The following is a 17,412-nucleotide window of genomic DNA, read 5'->3' on the forward strand; positions in this document are numbered from 1 at the left end:
AATCTACAGATGCTTAAGTCCCTTATATAAAATCTTCAGATATGGAGGGCCAACTGCACGAGGTTGTCAAGAGGTCCAACCAGATGAATTGGTTATACGTTTTACAAATCGAAAGGGAGCTAATGAGGAAGGGGCTTATAAAAAAAATCAGAGCCTATGCACTGTAGGTACTCAAGAAGCCCATTTAATGGCGATGTCATCAACTCGCCCCAGCAGAATTTAGACTATGTAAATTGCTTTTGAAATCTGTCCTTTGTGAGGGTGGAATTTGTGATAGGAAACCGGTTTGCTTAGGGTGGTGTGAGCTGTCAGGGGTGGGGTGCAAATGACCTGCTCCTTTTGTTTCCATTTTTGATTTCCAGGTTTCTGTGAGTTTCTCTCATCTTGCTTCCTGTTTTTCCTGAAAGCCTGAGTATATGAATATCTTTTTTCCTGCAGGTGTTGGTAACTGCTTTATCCTTCCGGACATTCTCAGCAACCATTGCCTTTCATGTGGCTTCTAGGACTGCAGTGAATGATGTAGTAACAGAAACCAATATAACGATAGTGATGGACTTCTGTATGAGCCCTGGTGTGAAGCATTCTTACTTGGAATGAGGATGCAGATCTGAAAAACCATACAGTAAAGTTTTAGAAACTCGGGCAACTGAACTTTTAAAAATATAATCTACAGGGGAATTCTGTTAACAGTGACTTTATCATTAGTGAAAGTGTTAGTCACTCAGTTGTGTCCAGCTCTTTCTGACCCCATAGGCTGTAGCCCACCTCTGTCCATGTAGGCTCCTCTGTCCACGGAATTTTTCAGGCAAGAATATTGGAGTGGGTTTTCTTCTCCAGGGGATCTTCCTGACCCAGAAATCAAACCCAGGCCTCCCACACTGCAGACTCTTTATAGTCTGAGCTACCAGGGAAGACTTTGTCATTAAACTGATAACCAATAAACTGTCAATGTATGGTGAAACATCACCTCATACAACTGAGAAAGCCCATTTTAACAATATTAAAAACAGTATTGTTACAGATACCAATCATCTGAACACATATGTGTATTATGTATTTTATATATATGTATACATTTAAGTTCTTTATGTTTAGTCTTCCTTAAAACATTTTTTTAAACGTTCTCTTTTCAACTCTTTGCATACTTCCTGCTTTGAATCCATGGGTACTACCATTCTGTTTAGGGTATCTGATTTTTATGTCCTTGAATTTTGCATTATGTTATTTTTCCTTCCTTGGCGGAATTATAGCTGCATGGAGAAGTGACAGCTCACTCTCAGTGTCACTGCTGGGCTCCCAAGCAGCTGGAAGGACTGCTGCTCTTTAGGCTTCCCCGGGGATTACTCTGGGCTGGAAATTCTCAGCCTCATCTGGAGTTAAGCAACAGTGAGGACAAAACAAAAGGAGCATAATTTTCCAAAATCAAGTTGACTAAGACTGCTGTCTTCTCATTTACTCACCCTCCCTTCTGAAGGGTAACTCTCTGGACTCTTCATTATGTTAACAAGAATTAGAGAAACTCTGCTATGTTGAAGCCTGGGTGCACAGCTCAATGTAGGTAGAAAGCCTTATTAGTTTAAATTTTTAAAATAAACTTTGCACATAAAAGCTTTTCACTGATTAAAAAAAAAAAAAAACTTTTCTGGCTTGAAGTATTATAGTGTCTCCCACTGAGAAAAAAAGTTTTGCCAGAATAGTAATAGCCACATATTTGCTGATTATTTTAACTGCACTCTATACAAATATTTGACAGTTTTGCAGATCAAACATTGTTCTGTTGCCCTTCAGTTGCTAAGTCATATCTGACTCTGCGACCCCATGGACTGTAGCCAACTAAGCTCCACTGTCCATGGGGTTCTCCCGGCAAGAATATTGGAGTGGTTTGCCATTTCCTTCTCCAATACATTGTTCTAGATAGAGAATTTTAGGAAAATGTGTACATGATAATTGAACAGATATTGCTATCATTTCACACACTTGGTAAACCATGCCTTAAAATTAGAGTAAATGCAGCCATCTTTAATCTTTGATCAAGTTCAAATTTTCGAGCTTTCCCGAGTTTTGTTTTGCTTTGTTTTTCTTAGTACTTATAGAAGAAAATTTTACTGGATATTAAAGTTGCTTGTTTATAATTATTCTTCCAGGTCATATGGAGAGGCTAAGCATTATGTCATTAAATGTGTTAATTGTAAGGAAATGTATGGCAATCAATGTACACAGAGTGTAAAACTGTTAAAAAAAGAGTCATGATGTTTCTTAAGTAAGTCATAAGTGTCTATAAAGAAACATCCCAAAGGGGCATTGTTTTGGCATTTGTGTTTGGGGTGCTATGGAATTCATCCCACCTCTGCTTCCACTCTTGACTCCTACCCTCTCCGTGAAGAGTTTTTTTTAACGACATTAAAGAAGTGTTAAGACAAACTATGCCATTCTTTAGATGAAAACCTTGCAATAATGTCCCGTCTCAGACTGAAATCCAAAGTCCTTACCTGGGTGTAAGAGCAGGGTTGCCACATGGTTTATAATCCAAGCAGAACTCTTCAGAGAATGGAAGGGGCCACAGTAATTATGCCAGGGAAGCAGGCATACCACATGATTATCCCAAGCAAGCCAGACCCTTACTTGGCAGATCTCATGTTCTATCAGCATCCTCTTCCCTCAGTTCTCACTTAGCTCCAGCCACATTGACCTACTGAAAGATTTTCAGCTATAACAAGCGTGGCCAGCTACCTGGAATGTTCTTTGCTGAGATGTCCTCATGCCATGCTCTTTTAGGCTTAATTCTTGCCTCTACTCAAATCTCATGTCTTCAGAAGTTTTCCTGACTCTCCCCCTGTTCACTCTCACCTTCTTACTGCCTTATTTTTCTTCATAACACTTATTACATCCTAACATAATTGTATATGTATTTTTGCTTGTGTTCTAACTGGTTGTGTCTCCCCCACCAGAACGCAGGCTGCATCAATGGGTGGACTTTGTTTCATTTATTGCAGCGCGCCTGGCATCTGGAACAGTGCCTGACATCTACGAGTTGTTTAATCATACTCACTGAATCAACAAGTGAGTATCTACATAGAAGAATAAGTTGACAGCTAGGATGGAAGCTTTTTTAAGAGCACACTTTAATTTACTTATGGTTATTAATTAAATGACAGTGCTTATAATCTAAGAAATGAGAAGTGCCAGGGAGAATATTACATAATACAAATAATGAGTTGGGGAAGACTTAAGTGAATGATTAAAGATGGTATTCTAGAAATGCTGACTCACTGAAATTTTTTTACCATTTGATTATACTGACATATTTCCTCCCTGGTAATGCACATTTTATGTCTTTCTAAGGTATTTAATCCATTTGAGTTGGTTGCCTGCTGCTGCTGTTAAGTCACTTCAGTCGTGTCTGACTCTGTGCGACCTCATAGACGGCAGCCCACCAGGCTCCCCTATCCCTGGGATTCTCCAGGCAAAAACACTGGAGTGGGTTGCCATTTCCTTCTCCAATGCATGGAAGTGAAAAGTGAAAGTGAAGTCGCTCAGTCGTGTCCGACCCTCAGCGACCCCATGGACTGCAGCCCACCAGGCTCCTCCGTCCTGGTATGTAGCAAATGCTCATAACTATTGGTTGAATGAGTAAATACTGAGTGAATGAATTGTATCAAAATGTGATTTGATCAGTCAGCCAATATTATAAGCACCAATTCTGTGGTGTGTGTGTGTGTGTGTGTGAAAGTGAAAAGTGAAAAGTGAAAGTGAAGTTGCTCAGTCGCTTCTGACTCTTTGTGACCCCATGGGGTCACACACATATATAGTATTTGCTAAATATCAAGTTCTCTTCTAAGTGCTTTGTGTAAAGCAACTGTTTTTAATCTCTGAGGTGGTCTGCAAAGATTTTGAAAAAAAAGTTAAGACTTAATTCCTTTATGTAAAGAGCCTTAAATCTAGTTAAGAAATAATACCAGTGGAGTGATGAAATAATTACAAAACAATTCAAGTTTATAATACAAGCATAACATTATTAAATTTTAATTACAATTGCGTTTGAGGGAAGGGGAATATATGCAGGCATTTCAACTTTTAAAAGGAATTGACAGTTTATCTTGGTCTTTAAGAGATGGGAGGAATTCATATAGATGAAGTGGAGAAGAGGATATTTCTGGGTAGAACAACTGAGTTAACGTGGAGAACAAAGATGATCTTTGAGGCCTGGGAATAATGGTATACGTTATTAGGTAGGTATGAGGACAAGACCATAGATAACTTTCAAACCCAGAGAGAAAAAGTTAGACCTGAGGTGGCTAAAATCAGTGAATCACTGTATGTGCATATGTGCATGCGTGTGTGTATAAGTGTGTGAAATTTATAAAGTCATAAAAATAAGTCTTTGCAGCCATTAAATTATGTGGATTAAATGCAAAGTACTCATCCCATTCCTGGCACATAACTAGCTATAATTAAACAGTAACTATTATTATTTACTGATAATAATAATAGAGAAAATTATGCCTTACATTTTTAATCTGGATAAATAGACTTCTTCTGTGTTATTCATATTAAGTCTAATTTGTCTTTATAAACATATACAGTTTAATCAATAATAGCATTAAGACAAATGCTAAGAATGAGCAGACTCTACATATACTCCAGCAAAGAAAGTGTGTCGTTTGAATGGCATCCTCATAGAGCTAAAAAATAATCATATAACAAAGTTTTTATTACTCTCAGTTACCTATATTTCATTAAAATGTGCTATTGGTCATTGTGGAAAATAGTGTGGTATTTCTTCAAAAAATTAAAAATAGAATTGCCATGTGATCTAGCAATTTTACTTTTGGGTATATATCCCAGATAGTTAGAAAGCAGGGTCTCAATGTGATAATTTATACACCCATGTTCATAGTAGCACTATTCACAAGAGATAAAATGTAGAAGCCACTCAAGTGGCTGAATGGATGAGCAAAACATGGAATATATATTCAAGAGAATATTATTTAGCCCTTAAGGGAAAATATGACATATGCTACAGCATGGATGCCCTGGAGAAGGAAATGGCAACCCACTCCAGTATTCTTGCCTGGAGAATCTCATGGACAGAGGAGCCTGGTGGGCTACAGTCCATGGGGTCACAAGAGTTGGACACGACTGAGCGACTAAACCACCACCACCACAGCATGGATGAACCTTGAGAACATCACGCTAAGTAAAATTGGTGGAGGTTTAGTCACTCAGTCGTGTCTGACTCTTGTGACCCCATGGACTATAGTCATCAGCCAAGCTCTTCTGTCTACGGGATTCTCCAGGCAAGAATACTGGAGTGGGTTGCCATTTCCTTCTCCAAGTAAAATTAATCAATCACAAAAAACAACTGCTATGAGATACTTGGTGTAGTCAAAATCATAGAGAAAGAAAGTAGAATGGTGGTTGCCAGAGGTTTTGGGGTGGTGTAGGGGATGGAATTATTGTCTAATGCGTATAGAGTTTCATTTTTTATAAGATTAAAAGAATTATGGAGATAGATGTTGGTGAAGGTTGCACAACACTATGAATGTATTTAATATCACTGAACTGTACACTTAAAAATAGTTAAGATGGTAAATTTTGTTATGTGTATTTTACTACAATAAAAGAAAAATTGGGGGGGGGGGAATGTGCTATTTGCAACTCTACAGAATCCAGTTATAGCTTTTTGATTCCCCATGGAGGATTTTTCACTAAAATTCAGCTGGTATGAAAACAAAAAAAAAAACCAGGCATTTCCCAGAGGGATAAACAGAGAAGGCATAATAACCTCAGCAAGATCCTCTATAAACTTCAAAGAATATGAGAATGCCTGTAAGGTTTTTTGTTTTGTTTTGTTTTATCCTGCTTTTTTGGTGAAGATAGGGGAGGCAGAGTATAAACAAACTAGCTCAAAAGTTTCAAAAAAACCCGTCTAATTATAGGGTAGCAATTTCTTGAATACAGTATATTTTACACTTAGTATTTTCCAAAGTATTTCCCAGGGTTAATAATGCAGCTTATAATTAAATATTATGCTAGATGAAGAGACCTAGACCAAGTTTCTAAATGAGCAAGATGTAGACGGACCAAGGAAGAAGGACTAAGAAGTTGAAGAGGAAAGAAATAGAAAGCAAGGGAAGGGGAGAAAAAAGTGATTCAAGTCTTTTGAAGATGTTAAAGCCAAGAATTTGAATTAAAGGACATGTGTTAGAAACCACTTAAATTCATGCATGCGGTTTGCATTATTGTCCATGTCCACCAATGCAGAAAATATTTCCTATGCAGCACTTTGGGTCTGCTTAGAAAGATCATCTATACAAAGACAGGTGCCATCACCTTTGCAGCTGAATAGCTGGATTAATCTTTTAACAAGGTCTTACATATTTCTGATTGCTTTTGCCCTTAAGCCTTGGAATTAACCAGACTTGGATCCTAGTTCTCTCTCCTCCTCACCTGTCTCTTCCCTTTCCCTTCCGATGGGCCTGTGACTCCGCGCAGTCCGCACTGCCCTCCATACGCGTTACACAGTCATTCACCTGAAGTGGGGCTCTGTGAACGTCAGCAGTCTTCTAACCATTGTCTAAGTAACCTGTTTCCCCTTGCCTCCTGAGGGCCTTTATGCAACTTCTGACACACACTGAGTTTCTAACAGTAGATTAGCTCTGGGGGAAGGTGCGCTGTGTACTTTGGGTGCACTGTTTGCTGTTGCGGTTTGCCGTGTACACAAAGGCTTAAGCAAGGCTGCTTTGGGCATTTTAGTTTAGGGTGTGGCGATTACGTGACACACTTGTCAACTCTTGATTTTTCTTGAGGGCAATTAGCTGAAAACTGGTTTCACTCAATTTGTTTTGGTTTGTTTGGACCAACTGTTTGCTCAAGCAGAAGGAGCCCGCCTTGAATACCGAGGCAGCCGCTATAGAGAGGTCAGGATGGTTCTCTGCAAGCTCTCCATCCCTGCCATAGGATGAAACCATTTACAGTACTTCCTGCATCATGGTGTCTCTTGGCATCTGCTCTCCTGAGCTTGCCCCAAATGCACCCTTTATGGCCTCTGCTGAAGTTCTGGAGCCCAGGAACTGGGGCCCGGGTGGTTTCCTTTTGCTGACCAGCAGGCAACTGGGTCATGCCCACATAACTGCAGAGCAGCCAGGACATGCTCTGGGAAGCACAAATAATTGCCAAAACCAAAATATATGTAATAACACTATTTCCCCTTTGATTCAAGAATATCATCATGAACAAAGCCGTGGTGCTGACTCAGCCTTCTGAATAATGAACCTGAACCTGACCATGCTTTTAAATTGAGCTAAGGGTTTAACCAGCAAGTGGACTCATTTAAGTCGGTTTATTGCTATATCCTCCACTCTGGCTTCGGCCCAAAGATTTCCGACGGCTTCAGCAGCTCCAGAGTCAGTATCTCTGATGTGTTTGCGTCTGACCTCTGACCTAAGCTTCAGTGTTATTTTCAGCTGTTCCTTGACAGGGAATCCAACAGCTGCTGTTTAATACCACAGACAACTTGTGACACACACTGAGTTTCTAGCAATAGGATTAATCTGTCGATCTTAGGCTCTGATTTAAGCCATCTATAATTTTCCTGCCCCAGGCATGGGGTGGGGGAGGGTTGGAAATAAAACCAAATCTGAAGTACAATGTTATTCTTTTTAAAAGAAAAGTAGCAAAATATACATAATGTTAACCTTTAATCAAAAATACAAGTCATGCCCCTGCTACAATTAAAAGTAATTGGAAAATGTATTACTTCCTAGTAGTCATGATACCTGAACTTGAAAATACTGTTCAGTGGAGTAGATAGTTGCAAAGAAATCCTGACATGCTGGATATCTATTGATAAATGCTCATTGAAATGTTTTTAAAAGTCCCTAAGAAATTCAAGGCTCTGAGAGAAATGTGGCCATTTCACATAAACTTCATTTGACAAGAGGCAATTTTAGAAAAGCAGATTAATCCAAAAATGTATTTCAAACAATTTTATGGCTTAGTCCCAGAATAAATACCAGAACTTGTTTTTAAAGTACATCTTTCAGAGTTTGCTTTGCATGAAGAAGACTTAAAAAAATCTTGAAAAGATTGATACCCAAGTTAATGACTGGCTGGTTTCAAAGTTCACCATCACTGTATAGATTCAGTGGCTAAAGTATCTTGGGTTGTCAGGATGTAATTCTTTTTCCATTTGCTATCAAACATCAGCTGATAGGCAGAGAGCTAGAAGCTGCCCTCTGCGTTTAAGATAATGGCCAAAATAACAAGCGCTCAGTATTACCATACTAGGGGTGTGGCGATTCTCTCCCGTTCTTTCCTCTCTCTCTCATGATAAACTCAATGAGGTTGTCTATTTTTAACCTCCTGTTCTTTCCTTTTGGCAGAGTAATCAGTACGAGCGGAGCTCTTTGCCTGAATGAATCCAAGTAACCCCAGTGGTTGCCTTCTGAAATGAGCAGCAGCCACACATCTGCACAGAGGCTGTCCGACACTTAAACTCTGGTTCTAACGTACCATGTCCAGCCAAGAGAGTCCTGCTGTGGAGTTTTCTACAACAACAGTCAGTTCAGTAGCTGTGCAGGCTGGGGACTCCAAAATCGTTATAGCTGTCATAAAGGTAAGCAGACAACTTCCTTTTATTCTGTGTGGCTGTAGACTTCTTGTTCTGCTGATAATCCTAAAAAACATTCCACAAAATCAGCAGTACACAGCATATGGAAAATAACCCAGCAAGTACATCTTAATGCTTCTTTAAATTGGCAACTGAGAGGACCCTCTAAGTTTCAGCTAGTTGCTAGAGTTTCTCTTTCAGTTAGCCATAAAACATCTACAAGCAGCTTGATTTTTCAGAAAAGCAATAACAAATCCTATTGTATACTTTCAGTTTGGTTTTTAAAGGCAAAACGTTTGTGACCACAGGTTCGTGATTGCTAGGCTTAAGAGTCCAGTGGACCTGTGAAATGTCTGTGATTTTTGAGAGTGGATGTGATGAAGGAGGGAAGAGATAAGGGGCGGCATTGTTTTCAGCGTGACGGAGCACAGGGAACTCCTAACAAGAGACAGTGACACTTGCCCTCTGCAGCTCTGGTTTTGACATGGTGAAGGCACTAGTAAATCCTTGTCACACTGGTGAGAGAATGAAGACCCTACCAGGGAAGATGCGAGGGGCATATGTCTAACTTGCCCTTAACCACAGGAAATTGAAGCCACTTGGGACTTAAAGGTTTCTGTATGTTTTATGTCAAGCAGTTTGCCCTTTGCAAAGATGAGCACATGTCTTTAGGTTCAAGAATGTATGCATGATTTCATTCCCTATGAATATGTCCTATGAAAATTCCTGAAGCCTTTTGCTTGGATTTAGATAACTCACCACCTCAAGAATTCAGGGTTTAATGAAGGGAATCAGTGCTCACCAGCCTGTTACTTTCAAGACCCCGCCAGGCTTAACCAAATGAATTTTCTGGCCTTTTGTAAGAAGCATGGACAATAAAGCCTGTTTAATTTCACCTAATTGATGAAAATTTTATGTTATTTTGAAAATTCGAAACAGGAAGGCAGTACTTGACACTGAACAAAATGATTCAGTCTAGAAGCACTGAAAGCACGGAATGCAAAGTGTTCCTACCAAGGCCGCTTGCCCAGGGCTCTTGAGACTTGGTCTCACAATAACAGGGCCTCTGCTGAGTCCCTTCACCTCTATTCTTTTCAAAGGCAATGGATGGATGTGGAAAAAAGCCAGAAGCAAAAGCAGCAATACTGATAACTTGCATGTCATTTTATGATGCTCTGAGTAACTGCAATTATCAGCAGTGAGGGAAAAAGAGGAAAAATTACTGTTATTTTTTTAAATTCACTTTTCTTTCCCTCAAATATGCAACATTTATTTGAGTAGGATGAGGAAGAATGCATATAGAATAAATGATAAAAGAATCAGGGCTAAATTAACAGTAAGAAAAAAAAAAAAAACTCTAAAATTAGACTGGAAACTCTTAACTAAAACTGTTTTTAAGAAAGTTCCCTCCATCCTGCCTCCTCAGCTCCCTAAGTTCACTGCTGTGCTGTTTGAAATAAACTCCAAGCTGTTCAAAATGAAAAGTGTGTCTTAATAGAAGTGCTTGTGTCTGATTTATGTGGGCTTCTGGTTTCTAAACAGTCTCAGGGTACTAATGGTCTGGGATAGACATGTAGCTTTCTCATTTCTCCTCAGCAATTCACTTAGCCAAGTGCATGTGCCCGCTATTTCTTCCTCTTGCTGAATCGATACTGCTTCTTAAAAAAGCAATTCCTTAGGAAATGCAATGATGAATTATATCTTGGGGCAGGACACTGAAAGGGTCCTTCATGTGGAAAACAAGTTGAGTGCATTCAAATGGCAGTTGTCACACATCCAACTTCACTGATATTTTTGTACATGCTTTATTGAATATTCAATGATAAAATTTGAAAAATATTATGTTTTAACTTTGAAATAAACTAAGAATCACTTGCTTCCTCTGCTCTTTATTCTTTCTGATTGATTCAGCAAGGTTAAAGACACTAATCAGCATAAATTACATTTATGAAACCTTTTCCCTTTGGTGAAGTTCACACCTTACTTGCTCAAATCACTATTTTTATAGAATTTGTTTTTTTGAGCAAGAGAATGTAAACTTGTGTGAGTTATTCTATAATTTTTTACTATTCAATAATATATAACCTATTGTAAATGTTCCTCATTTGGAAACTTTTAATTTAAATCTAATATGCTAAGAGAAAAGAATTTATCCTATGAATGAAAAAAAGAAAAGCCAGGGCACGGATTTATGTTAGAACTGTTCTGTTCTAATTTAAGTAAGACCTATCTCTATAGAAAGGTTAAACTCTTCACAGTGTAACTGGAAGCTTTGAAAAAAAAAAAAAAAGGGAAGGAAAAGGAGAAGGGTGAAAGGGAAGGAGTAAGGGGAGCTAAAAGTGCATTTTATTCCATTTTTATTTTTAGTGTGGCAAATGGATACAGCTTCAGTTGGCTGAATCACAGCCCAATCTTCTAGAAATTGGAAGCAATCAAGATGAAACCAAAAAACTTCTTCACGATCATGAACTCCTTTTGGCCAAACTCAAGGTAAGATATTAAGATATGAAGGAGATACAAAATTAAGAAGAAATTAAAAGCTATTTCTTACACTTCCCCTTGATTCTCCCTTATGTCACTGACCTATGGCTATTTTAACTTCATGCCAGATAGATAATGGAAAAACACTACAGTTGAGCAAACACCAACATTGGAGGAAAGTAACAAGATTTTTTTTTAAACTATCCCTAATGTGATAGAAAATATGTAGTGATAATATTTTCACTGTGGATAAATAAGTACTTTCTTTTTTCCTGGCTACCTCCATGAAAAAAAAATTCCATCATTTCCATTTCATGCAATGTACTGTCAAGCTACAATAACAGACCCAAACTTCTATTGTTAATGATACCTGCTGGCAAAAATAATATAGAGGGTTTTTCCCTCTTGAACTATTGAAAAGATCTGATTTTACATTTATTATTAAGAGTTCTTGAAACCAAAGAACAGTTTTAGTGAAGACTTGTTATTGCATATATGTTGTGACTATTTAGTTAAGAATCTAAAAACAATATTGGTTTGAGATTGCCAGATATCTAATCAGAGACAGGAATATAGTTTGTGGGGTCCAGCACAAAGTGAAAAGCAGGAAGAAGCTTTTTCTTGGCCTGTCACAGTGTTGTTAAAATCTGTTATTTAATGTCTGGCTCCTTCGGGCAGGGGAATACATTGGGGTCAGTGCTGCTGCTGCTGCTGCCGCTAAGTCGCTTCAGTCGTGTCTGACACTGTGACCCCAGAGATGGCACCCGTCCCTGGGATTCTCCAGGCAAGAACACTGGAGTGGGTGTTTCTTCTCCATTTCCTTCTCCAGCCCCTCACAGACACTGGGCCGCAGCCCCAGCTCAGTGTATAGGGTGTGGACCTCCCCAACCTTTCTGAGCTGTGCCCTGACACCTGCCAGGGCAGAGGGCAGAGGTCATTGAGCAGGGGCAGGGGAGCAGACAGGATAACAAAGAGTTTCTCTCCCTGGAGGGATGGACCACATGGTGAGTGAGGCTCCCATCCCTCAGCACTTCCTCTGTTGCCATTGAACTTTACTTGCAGAACACACAGTCAAAGGTAAAATTGTTAAGAACTTCAAGACAGTAATAGGTAAAACATTAAACCCTAAGTAGTTTTTCCTTCTGAGAATGGAACCCAGTGCAGCCGTGAACCCTGTGAGTGATAACCCTCGTAGGCAAATGAGTGTCATTCCTAAAATCAAAGAGGCTGGATTCAGAAGTCTACAATGACTAGGTATTCTGTGTCATTAGCACTTTAATGTTACTTGCTTCTTTGAACATCTAGGCTGGAATTTACACTTGCTTTCTAGATTTAGAGGCAGAGCTGATAGGCATCTGACAAGTACCAGCAGCAGTAGTAAAAGTAAAGGATAAATCAGACTGAGAAGTTCAAGAATTAGTACTGGAGCAGGAGGGTATTAGAGTCCAGAATTTATTCTCCTGTGTAGATAGCTCCTTGTCCTTCAAGGTAGAAATCCCTGGTGACCAGGAAGTCCTTCGTGTATCTTAAAAAACACATGCTGATGTAAGCAGTCATTGAACCAGGGATCAAGAGACTAATTTTGCTTCCCTTGTGGCTCAGATGGTAAAGAATCGGCCTGTAATGCAGGAAACTTTGGTTCAGTCCCTGGGTTGGGAAGATCTCCTGGAGAAGGTAATGGCTACCCACTCCAGTATTCTTGCCTGGAGAACCCCATGGACAGTGGAGCCTGGTGGGCTACAGTCCCTGCGGTTGCAGAGTTGAACATGACTGAGCGACTAAGCACGCACACACATGCCAATAGCTAGTTTAGTTTGGCTAACAATTCAAGGTTTTGCTGCTACAGAAAAAGCTCAATTTTATGACTTGTGGAAATGCAACACTTCCCTACAATTCTTGCTCATCCATAGAGGTTTACTTTCTCAAGGTCTCCTGTGTCCCCAGCCCCTTCATACACACCTGCCAACTGTTTCTGAAGTTAACCCAGAAGCTGTATGTCTTCCCCAGGTCCTGCTAGCCGTCCATGCCCAGCCAGCCCTTTCAGGTCCACTGATGGGCTGTGCGTGGTGGGGAAGCTCACAGCAGCCTGGGTTTCTCAGGCTACCTCTTTCCCCCCAGCCCTATTCCTATCCAGACCTACAATTCCAGGGAGAATTCTCTCTTAAGCAGAGCAGTTCGTCTCTCCTTAACAACTGTGCTCAAATTTTCACACCTGAATCTACACAGGAGCACAGCTGGAAAAGTGTTTTCTATTAATGGGATTCATGCGCAGAAGGTGCTTGTGATTCTCAGTTGTAAAGTCTTGTCCTTTAATGCCAGTCTTCTGGACCTTAGGCTTTTATCTGTAAAGATGATTGGGAAAGGATGAATCAAAGGTTTGTATCTGTTGTGGATCTTGTCTTGATGTGCAATGGAATAGTGGAACCATTCTTCCTCTCTGCCTGTGGGTGTAAGAACATGGGGTCTTAAGTAGAAAGACCTTTTGACTTCCTGCAGATCTCTAGCCATGACCTCTTAGTGTCCATTTCCCGTAACGTCTCCTAACTCAACAAACCAGCCACTTACCCCCAAGAAATTTTTAGTAGTAGCATCATCTTGGTTAAAAAAAAATCAAGAAGTCTGAAGTCTGTTTCATATTTGCTGACAAAAGACTTTTTTAAATAAGAGGAATGTGAATTCCATATTGTAAATGGCTGGAGTAATTTAATTTACCAGTTATTATGTTGTTAGGGTAGGTACAGTCTTAACCTGTACCAGGAAATTGTTGTACCGAGTTATTTTTAATGTGAGCTCTTTGAATGATAGGAACATTAGCAGTTCGATAAGCCAATAATATTTAATATTTAATGTTCTCTCCAGTGTTTTCCATATGCACAGGGCCCTGAGATTTGTTCTAATTATAAAGAAGAATGTACTATCAGGAGTATCGGGACGGTGTAGGAGTTCTGTGCTGAGTCCACTCTGCTTTGGACAAAGTAGTTAGCCTTTCTGGTCTCGGGTTCTTTATTTGAAAAATTATGATAGTAATTAATACCTTCAAACATCTACAAAGGAAATCTGGGGGAGAAATGCAATGATTTACAGAAGTGCTTGTTGCCTTGAAAAGAAAAAGTACTTAATTATTCTGTTGATACTTAATATATCAGAGAAATTTGGGTATTTTATTTTATAAGGAAGGTATTTTCTGCCTTCCATTAAAATTATCTCAAATCCTAATAATTTAGACTAAAGGGAAAAATTCTGGTGACACAGAATTTGTTAGAGTGTTTCTAATGTTGGTAATGTCTATGCCCCAGAGACCTTATTTTCCTTTCAACAGAGTACTTAACCATTTCTACGGAGTGTCCAGAGAGAAATATTTCCCTGTTTTCAGTGGGGGAAAATATAAACATGTGGAGAAAATATTCATTCCCTAAAGGTGTCTAGATTCTCAAACCACACTCAATTTTTATTTTAATGAGAAAGAAGGAATTCAGGAAAGGGAAGAGTGAAGTGTAAGCAGGTAACAAAGATCTGTTTGTGGCCCCTGTCAGCACCACATCCTCAGGTGGCTCAAGGAGGAAAGAAGGGTCAGAAATGCCTGAGGAATGTTTCTGAAAACATTCTGCCCCTTATCATCTGTCTGACTACTAACTGCATTGCTATTGTGCAAAGGAATTACAACTGTGGTGGTGTTTAGTCACTAAGTCACGTCTAACTCTTTTGTGACCCCATGGACTGTAGCCCACTAGGCTCCTCTGTCTGTGGGATTTCCCAGGGAAGAATACTGGAGTGGGTTGCCATTTCTTTCTCCAGGGCATCTTCTGACCCAGGGATCGAACTCATGTCTCCTGCATTGGCAAGTGGATTCTTTACTATCTGAGCCACCAGGAAAGCCCAACTACAAGAGCCAAGAAAACCTCTGGACCCTGGCTCCTGTATTTGTTTTTAATATATAATACTAGCATTCAGTGAAGAATGACCCTTGAAAATATAAAACACGAAAAAGTTCACCTCTGACTTGACTCATAAATCTATTGACTTCCTGATTCCAATTTCATCTCTGACCCAGTGAATGTTTATTTTTGTCCTATTTTTCTTTACTTAGTTAAAAATGAATAGTCAAAATATATTAGTAGTGGTAGTCCTACTAAAACTTATTTCTTAAATAAGGAATAGTGTGATTTTTCTCCTATAAACTGCTATAAAATATGTAAATGCATATTTAGTATGAATGAATCATTTAAAAAAATTTTGTGGTAAATTTGCAATTTCAACCATTTTTTTCATTTCTGAAAATTTATCACTCATCAAGGACCTATGATGTATTTAGCATGGATGAAAAGAGAAAATGAAACATAAAGACATTAAAAAACTTATAGTTTAGTAAAAGAAATAAGATAAGAACACTATTATAATTAGAAGACAAAAGGTAATAAGTACTACATGCATTTATTTATTTATTATTTTTTGTTGGGATATGGTTGCTTTACAATATTGTGGTGTTTTCTGCTGTACAACAGAGTGAATCGGCTATAAGTATACATATCTCCCTTCCCTCTGGACCCCCCTCCCACTGTCCCCACCCCCCATCCCACCAATCTAGGTCATCAGAAAATGCAGAGCTGAGATCCCTGTGCTATGCAACAGGTTCTCACTAGCTAGCTATTTTACTACATGGTACCGTATATATGTCAGTCCCAGTCTCCCAATTCATCCCACCTCCCACTTCCTCCCCACCACGTCCACCCACTTGTTCCCTATGTCTGTGTCTCTTTTCCTGCCCTGCAAATAGGTTCATCTGGACCCTTTTTCTAGATTCCACATATATGCGTTAACATACGCTCTTTGTTTTTCTCTTTCTGACTGACTTCACTGTGTAAGACATCCATGTCCATCCATGTCTCCACAGATGACCCAATTTTGTTCTTTTTAATGCCTAAGTAATATTCATTGGGTATATATACCACATCTTTATCCATTCATCTGTCAACTATATTTAAATACAAGTCAGTGGCATTAATTGTGTTCACAGTGTTGTGCATTACAGCTATCAACTTCCTACCCAAGTTTTCATCACCCCAAACAGAAACTCTGTACCTATTAAGCAAAGATTCCCACTCCCTTCCCTGGTTAATCTCTCTAATCTACTTTCTGCCCTTAAGAATTTGTCTATTTTAGGTATTTCATGTAAATAGAATCATATAATGTTTATCCCTTTGTGTCTGGCTTATTTCACTTACCATATGTTTTCAAGATTCATTCATGTAGCAGGTATCAGAATTTCATTCCTTTTTATGAATGAATAATATTTAAATATATGGATATGCCACATTTTATTTATTCATTCATCTGACCATGGACACTTGGGTTATTTACACTTTTCAGATATTGTAAACAATGCTACAGCGAACAGTGGTATACAGGTATCTGTTTGAATACCTGCTTTCAATTCTTTTGGAGTGGAATTGCTTGGTCGTCGGGCTTTTCTATGCTAACTCTTTGAGAAAACACCAAAATGTTTTTCACAGTGGCTGGCCATATTACATTCCCACCAGCAATGTACTGTGTGTTCCAGTTTCTTCACATCATTGCTAAACTTGTTATTTTCTGTGTGTGTATTTGAGTGTATTTAATTATAACCATCCTATTTGATGAAACAGTATCTCAGGGTTGATTTGTATTTCTCTAATGACTGATGATGTTAAACATCTTTTCATGTGCTTACTGGACAGTCGTATATCTTCTTTGGAGAAATGTCTTTGCCCACTTTTTAACTGGGGTGTTTGATTTTTGTTATTGAGTTATAAGAATTCTTTGCATATTCTGGATATAAATTCTTATAAAATCCTCATTATAGGATTTGCAGATATTTTCTCCCATTCTGTAGATTATCATTTAACTTTGTTCATGATGGTCTTTAATCATATATTTTAATAAAGTAAGACTGTGTGACTTGAATTATATATATTTACATGTTGAAAAAAAATTTATAGGATGTGTGTTGTGAATGTGATAGAATGCTTTAGGACAGGGTTGGAAGAAGAATAACATATTTTGCAAGATCTTTGTCATAGCAATGATTTATCCTAAATGTTTACTTCATATAGGAGACTTATTTTCTCTCCTTTCTGTTTTCCTGTAAGACCCACAAGTTAGGAAATTCTTCTCTCTCAGAAATGTTGGAAAAATGCTTTCGGCCACGTCTCCTCTTCCTATAGGAGTGAAGGGCACTGTGTTACCGGTTGGTGAGACTAGGGGAGGTATCCAGCATGGGAAAGCCAGCCTCAAGGGCTTTCTCTGCAGACCATGACTGCCTGTGGCTGCAGGTTCTCTACTCT

At 38.9% G+C, this 17,412-nt stretch overlaps 1 protein-coding gene across 4 annotated transcripts in view; it reads left to right on the forward strand.

Moving 5' to 3' along the window:
* Positions 1-8,283: 8,283 nt before the first annotated feature.
* Positions 8,284-17,412, forward strand: part of CCDC141 (coiled-coil domain containing 141) — a 230,738-nt gene continuing 221,609 nt past the window's right edge. For 3 of the 4 annotated variants that reach the window (XM_061434124.1, XM_061434130.1, XM_061434139.1), the window contains exons 1-2: positions 8,284-8,617; positions 10,979-11,101. In XM_061434124.1, the coding sequence (XP_061290108.1) occupies positions 8,516-8,617; positions 10,979-11,101 (225 nt within the window). In that variant the 5' untranslated portion in view covers positions 8,284-8,515. The remainder of the gene's footprint in view (positions 8,618-10,978; positions 11,102-17,412) is intronic. The other variant, XM_061434146.1, reaches the window with a different exon arrangement.

The sequence above is a fragment of the Bos javanicus genome, chromosome 2 (assembly GCF_032452875.1).
Source record: "Bos javanicus breed banteng chromosome 2, ARS-OSU_banteng_1.0, whole genome shotgun sequence".
Lineage (NCBI taxonomy): Eukaryota > Metazoa > Chordata > Mammalia > Artiodactyla > Bovidae > Bos > Bos javanicus.